Source organism: Hoplias malabaricus, chromosome 7, assembly GCF_029633855.1.
Source record: "Hoplias malabaricus isolate fHopMal1 chromosome 7, fHopMal1.hap1, whole genome shotgun sequence".
In the NCBI taxonomy this organism is placed as follows: Eukaryota; Metazoa; Chordata; class Actinopteri; order Characiformes; family Erythrinidae; genus Hoplias; species Hoplias malabaricus.
Window position 1 is genome coordinate 23915101 of NC_089806.1, and position 7608 is coordinate 23922708.

General features: G+C 36.9%; 1 protein-coding gene across 1 annotated transcript; it reads left to right on the forward strand.

Annotated features, from left to right (window-relative positions):
* The first annotated feature begins 170 nt into the window (after window positions 1–170).
* cyp2v1 (cytochrome P450, family 2, subfamily V, polypeptide 1) lies at window positions 171–7170 on the forward strand. Its single transcript, XM_066676337.1, has 10 exons — window positions 171–421; window positions 899–1061; window positions 1872–2021; window positions 3150–3310; window positions 3693–3869; window positions 4514–4655; window positions 4782–4969; window positions 5584–5725; window positions 5909–6121; window positions 6231–7170. The coding sequence occupies exons 1-9, from the start codon at window positions 227–229 to the stop codon at window positions 6085–6087; spliced, it is 1497 nt and encodes a 498-aa protein (XP_066532434.1). The 5' UTR covers window positions 171–226; the 3' UTR covers window positions 6088–6121; window positions 6231–7170.
* Window positions 7171–7608: the final 438 nt, after the last annotated feature.

Here is a 7608-nt window from a genome sequence, read left to right on the forward strand (position 1 = left end):
ATTATGTTTAACAAGAGTTCATTTACTTATTATTATTATTATTATTATTACTATAGTAGGAATAATTTATAACCAATCAGCTAATCTTGTGTTGACCAATCAAAGTTAAGTGTGGGCGGACCAGGCTGACTGCCCCGATCACACAACACTCTTCTGCTTGTACAGGAAAGGAGACTTATCCAACTCGACCACAGTCACAGCTGCAGTAACAGCACAAATACCTGCGATGGACTTCATGGATATTCCCGACTGGCTGCTAGATACAAGGTTCTTACTGTTGTTGTCTGTTGTATTTCTGTTGGTCATAGACCAGATAAAGACCAGAAAACCCAAGAACTTTCCTCCAGGACCCACACCTTTACCCTTCATCGGGAATTTTTTAAACCTCGACTACAGCCAGCCCCACATTCACTTCACCAAGGTGAGCTACTAACAACACTTTTGTGCTCTGCTGATAAAGCGCTGGTTAGTGGGACATTGTTGAGCGGGGGAAAAAAAAGATTGTACATATGTATTCAAACGCTTGATCCAAAAGTACTGAATCATGTCTGCCACATAGAAATGTAAGCATGTTTTAAGCCATAATAATGAGGTTTTATTTTCACATTTATATTTTAAGTTTTTATATATATATTGCCCCGTGCCCCCTCCAGGGTGTATTCCCGCCTTGCGCCCAATGATTCCAGGTAGGCTCTGGACCCACCGCCACCCTGAACTATATATATATATATATATTCATTCATGCATTCATTTTCTTTTGCGCTTCTCCAATTCAGGGTCGCGGTTATATATATATATATGAATAAATATGAGAACTTAACCTATTTGATGATTATGGGTAATGTATTTATTCAATTGGCAGAAGTATATTCAAACATTGCTCATTTGAATTTTGCAGATGTCTAATAAGTATGGCAACATCTACAGCTTGCAGCTGGCTGGAATTCCTGTTGTTGTGCTGAATTCTTATGCTATGGTAAAGGAAGGTTTTGTTGACCAAGGAGATATCTTTGTGGATCGTCCAGCCTATCCTGTCTTCCAGAAAATCAACAAGTGTCAAGGTGTGAGTTTATTGGAAGGATTCACTTTAATGAAATGTGCCTGTAGGGCCTTGTGTGAGATCATTTAGTATGTTATGGTCTTAATAAAAAAAAGTGTATTTATTTCTGACACTTTCAGATAGTATGTTTTTGTAAATAAGAATACCTGCTGTTTAATGGAAATCAAGTTTCATTTGTTTAGTGATAATGCAACATTCATATATAGCAATGTCATAAAAAATGAATTAAAGTTGTCAGTAATGCAGTTTGCATCAAACCTCTTCATATTCATAAATTCCGTGACCTGAGAAAAAAAGTAATTTACTGAGTCATTAAAATCACATTTCACAATCAAAGTTCAAATGTACAGAACAGAAGGGTACAGGGCAGAAGGGCCTACAAAAAATAAAAACATATCAAAAAGACTAATAATTCCAAATAAATCATGAAATCTACGTGGTCAGAAAGGCGAGGAAATCGGTTACAGCAATGAGAAAATGCTCAGTATGCAGGAATAGTTCCTGTAGCTCCCAGGGAACAAAAGGAAGAGTGAGCTTTTGGCAGAGAGAGATAGAGAGAGAACAAAAACAAAGGGAATTAACCAAGGGCCAACCAAGACATCGGGGTGAGGGAGACCTCTGGTGCCCCAAGAGCATACCACTTGACAAAAACATAGGACCTTGTTATTATGAGATAGCAAGTCAAAATTATAAGAAGTTGGGGTCTTATTGCAAGTTAATAATTATGACATAGGATATCATTTTTTCTGTTGGCAAAGTCTTCCATATTAGTCAACTCTGCTCCTAAACTTTTTGAAACACCTGACAACAGGTATAGCCTTCAATAATGGCTACAGCTGGAAGCAGCAAAGGCGGTTTACACTCAGCACTCTGAGAAACTTTGGTTTGGGGAAAAAAACCCTAGAATCCAGTATCACAGAGGAGTTCACCTTTCTGCACAAGGCTTTCATAAACATCAAAGGTAAAATTACATCACTCATCACTTTCTTATCACTTTCTAATTCTTCATTGTGCTTCATGTATGTTACTCCCAGATTAGTTTGCATTTTTATTTTATCGCAAGAAAATTACAGCAGTACTGAGATGACTTATAGGTGTTATACTTAATGAAATTGAATTTGGTTTTCACACTTGAAAAAAAAACCCTCTCTCTCTCTCTCTCTCTCTCTCTCTTTCTCTCTCTCTCTCTCTCTCTCTCTCTCTATATATATATATATATATATATATATATATATATATATATATATATATACACACAGTGCCTTGCGAAATTATTCAGCCCCCTTGAACTTTTCAATCTTTTGCCACATTTCAGGCTTCAAACATAAAGATATAAAATTGTGATTTTTTTTGTGAAGAATCAACAACAAATGGGACACAATCATGGAGTGGAATGAAATTTACTGGATGTGTCAAACGTTTTTAACATATTTTTTAATATTATTCGGCCCCCTTGCGTTAATACTTTGTAGCGCCACCTTTTGCTGCAATTACCGTTGCAAGTCGCTTGGGGTTTGTCTCTATCAGTTTTGCACATTGAGAGACCGAAATTCTTGCTCATTTTTCCTTGCAAAACAGCTCGAGCTCAATGAGGTTGGATAGAGAGCATTTGTGAACAGCAGTCTTCAGTTCTTTCCACAGATTCTCGATTGGATTCAGGTCTGGACTTTGACTTGGCCATTCCAACACCTGGATATGTTTATTTGTGAACCATTCCATTGTAGATTTGGCTTAATGTTTGGATCATTGTCTTGTTGGAAGATAAATGTCCGTCAGGTCTCTTGCAGACTCCAACAGGTTTTCTTCAAGAATGGTCCTGTATTTGGCTCCATCCATCTTCCCATCAATTTTGACCATCTTCCCTGTCCCTGCTGACGAAAAGCAGACCCAAACCATGATGCTGCCACCACCATATTTGACAGTGGGGATGGTGTGTTCAGGGTGATGAGCTGTATTGCTTTTACGCCAAACATATCCTTTTGCATTGTGTCCGATATATATATATATATATATATATACACATTTTTTTTCATTATAAAAACAATATACCTGGACGTAATTTATTGTGTTTTTGTATTATTTTCTTTAGGGGAACCATTCAATCCACATCATGTAATAATCAATGCTGTCTCAAACATCATCTGTTCCTTGGTGTTTGGCCAAAGGTTTGAATATACAGATGAGAGATTTCTGAACATGCTCAATCTGTTGTCAAAATCTCTGAAACTGGAAGGCTCAGTGTGGGCTCAGGTACAGTCAACATTCACTGGAAATAATATAATGAAATATCAGGAGTAATTGCACAAGATAGGTTATTAAGTATCTCAGCATTCAACATTTCATTTCACATTAAGTTATTTAACTAATCACAATGCATTATAGGCTCTTGTGGAGCAGCTTGACCTGACCTCACTAATATTCAGGTGGTGGAAAACCATTAAATTGTAATTGGTAAAGCTATGTGTATTATGTATGCATTACGTAATTTGTAAGAAGCGTTATACAAATAAATTTGACTCGATTTGAGTTACACTGCCTGTAAGCAACAGCAATTAAAAACTTAAATTAATATGGATATTGTGAAAAGGAAATGACAAATTTCAGTCAACAGCTGTCTGTTTTTCTGTCTCAGCTTTACAATGCTTTCCCTCGAGTAATGGACCTTATCCCAGGACCCCATAAAGAAATGTTCTCATATTTCCACCAAGTGCGTGTGTTTATAAGAGAAGAGATTGAAAAGCATCGTGCAGATTGGGACCCCTCGTCACCCAGAGATTTTATAGACTGTTACTTAAGTGAGATTGAGAAGGTAAATATTTTCTGTACACATTGTCATTTGTCTTATGTGCAGTCTTTGAAATGGTCAGAGATCATATTGGTGATTAGTGAGATTCTTGCATATTTTCTGTAACTGCTGTAACTACTGGTCTCTGTGTGTCCGGAAACTACACAGAATCACTGTGCACAAAAAAACACAGTCACTCAACCAGTGACTCAAGGCAGGGTTTAAACCACAACCTCAGGACCCAGAACCTGTGTGACAGCACCACATTTTTCTCCCCATAACCTAATAGGAAAGTCTTCCTGCTCTTAGACAGCTGCTACATTTCAATGACTACTGTCATTTTAACAATTGTAATTTTTTCATTTTTATTTGGAATGTAAGGAATGCACCCTATGAAGGACTGGTTACCCCTCCAGGGTGTATTCCTGCCTTGCGCCCAATGATTCCAGGTGGGCTCTGGACCCACCGCGACCCTGAACTGGATAAGCGGTTACAGATAATGAATGAATGAATTAATGTAGGGAATGCAGAATAAAATGTAATTATTAATTATAATAATTATAATAATTTCATTATTCAGTGTAACTGCCTGTTTACTTTACATATGAGTTAAAAAAAATATTGAATTCATATAAAAATAACAAAGAAGTGTCAATTTATGTTTAAAGAGGACAGATGACTTGGAGGCAGGATTTCATCTTGAGGGTTTGTGCCACACTGTTCTGGATCTGTTTGTGGCAGGAACTGAAACCACTTCAACCACTCTACTGTGGTCCTTTGTATATATGATGAAGTACCCTGAAATCCAAGGTAGGAAACCTCTTTAAATGCTTTTTTAGTGAATTATTTGTGGTATCGCTAGTTGGTAATTATATGTCACTGAAGATGCTTCCATTACCTGCCACATCAATATGAGTTGTGTTAATATCTGTTCAGAAAAGGTGCATGCCGAAATAGACAGAGTGATTGGACGTTTGCGCCGACCCTGCATGGCCGACAGAGCCAACATGCCCTACACTGATGCGGTCATTCATGAGACCCAGAGGATGGGTAACATTGTGCCTTTCAGTGTTCCAAGGGTGATCAGTAAGGACACAAACCTGGGAGGATATTTTATACCCAAAGTAAGAACAACTTTAACATAACAAAGCTTATTAATAATCATAGTAAAAGTGTAGCCTTTTGTATAGGCCAGTCATGAGAGAAAAGGCAAAGTTTTAAGCCACTACAAATTTTGAATTGTATGTCAATATGTGATATTAAGCTCAACCAAGTGGTGAATACGAATTAAACCAAATTAGACATCCACACATTTGTGTCTGTCTTTCACTGTCAGAACACGATCAACCCTGTGGATCTGAAAGACTGTATAACAGTCAGATAGATATCAATGGATGAAAAAGAACGTTTGTAGTCCATATCTCAACATCACTTAATGTGTATAGGATTACTTGGATAGTGCAAAGCAGGTTCTAAAGAAATTTCATTAAAGATGCAAATTTGGAGGCATGAGGAAAAAGATCACTGCCAATTTCTTTGACAAAACGAAAGCAGTTATTAAATATTGTAAATTTGAAGGATGTTTTCTGTCTTTTTCCTGATCCTGGTAAAGAGTTAACTTCAGTGGAATAGCAGTAATACTGTGCTGAAATCTGGCCCTCCAAGACCAGAATTGATGACCCCTTACCAATATATCTTTGAAGTTTTTTGATGAGTAATTACTTGATCCTTTTTTCAGGGTATGCAGGTTCTCCCTAATATGACTTCAGTGCTGTATGACGAGACTCAGTTTAAGTCTCCTCATTCATTTTACCCAGAAAACTTTCTCAACACCCAAGGAGAGTTCATCAAACCTGATGGTTTCATTCCTTTCTCAGTTGGTAAGTTAATTTTCAGCTTTATTTTGCATGAGAAGAAGCCTATTGAAAAAATACAGTGATTAATCAAATTCTTATTTGACATGTGTCTAGATGAGGGCTGCTTGTTAAATGCTCCCTAACAGATCAGAAAGGGCATGACATCAGATCGGCATGTCTAACAGATCGGCTGTTTTCTCCTTACAGGTAAAAGAATATGTCCGGGTGAGTCACTTGCTCGCATGGAACTGTTTATTTTCTTCACTTCTGTTCTTCAGTCCTTCACTCTCTCCCCTCCAGTGGGAACTAAATGTAGTTTGGACTTTGATTTTGGTGTGACACTGTCTCCAAAGCCTTTTAAAATGAATGCTACACCTCGGTTCTAGTTTTACTCAAAAGGACAAAGGAACCACTTTCTAAGTGAGTATAATAACTGTAGTAATAAGAGACATTGACAACTATTACTTGTTTCTTTACATATTCAATTCAATATCATTCATTCATTCATTATCTGTAACCGCTTATCCAGTTCAAGGTCGCAGTGGGTCCAGAGCCTACCTGGAATCATTGGGCGCAAGACAAGAACTCATCCTGGGAGGAGCGCTAGTCCTTCGAAAGGCAACACATACACTCACACCTATGGACACATTTTGAGTAGCCAATCCACATACCAACATGTGTTTTTGGACCATAGGAGGAAACTGGAGTACCCGGAAGAAACACATGCAAAAACAGGGTGAAAACACCAAATTCCTCAATAGCTTAGAAGACATAAGGTAGTCTCCCATTCAAAGGGCTGATGAAGCCTAGCCCTACTTAGCTTCCAATAAGGTATCCTGACCAGATATCCTGAGGTAGAGCTGAATATTCTGCCACACTGGTTCAATATTCTATTATTAATGGTATATTTAATCCATTATTTCCAATAGTTCTTCATGTTTTAGTTGGCATTATTTTGTAGAATATTAAAAAGTTTCAGTTAAATCATAGAAAAATATTCTGTTAATTTGTGTGTGTGTTAATGTTCTGATCCTAAATGCGCTATACAAATATTTATGCAGTCTTAAAAATAAAGGTGATAAAAAAGGTTCTTTGAGCGATGCCATAGAACATTTTTGGTTCCATAAAGAACCTTTTTTTTTTTTAAGAAAAGCATGTGAAAAACTTTTAAAGGTTTACAAATCCATCACTCTGTCCTAAGGTGCTTTACCCATTTAAATATATTAGCAAAATGGTTCTTTATGAAACTAAAAGTAGTTCTTCTTTTTTATTTGCTCAGATAACCTTTTGTAGCACTGTTATCCTTAAGAGTGTGGATTAAAAATAGAAAAATATAATTTGTTTACTAATGTGATTGTTTTTATCTACTTACTATTTTGTAGGCTGATCTAAGTATCAGCCACAAGGATCATTGTACAACATAATCAAAAAATGTGTTATTAAAGACATTACAGTAAGTTTGATTATTATACTGTGTTGTCCTGTCTTTGGCTGATCTGAGATTCTTCATGTCTGATTAATAACAAAACACTATTGAAAACAATGCCATGAATGCTTTATTCTCTGCAAAATATTAATTTTGAAAGAACACACCACTTGGTATACTCTCTGTAAAATAGCACTCTAAAAGAACTGGCTGCACTGGAGATTCAACATGAACCAGCATGAACCAAATGGATAAAGACCCCACAGCGCCGGACTGGGGAACAGTGAACCTGCATTCTCTGGAGTGATGGAGCAGCATTCAGTAACTCTGAGATGAGTGGGAATAGTGTTTGTGATCTAGAAAAAAAGCTGATCATCACTACTCGATTTGAGTTATGATCTTTTGGCTGAATGCTACCAAATGCTTACAGCAGCAAACTAAAAGCTGATATTTGAAAAGCTAAATGTTTCTGAAGGACTCA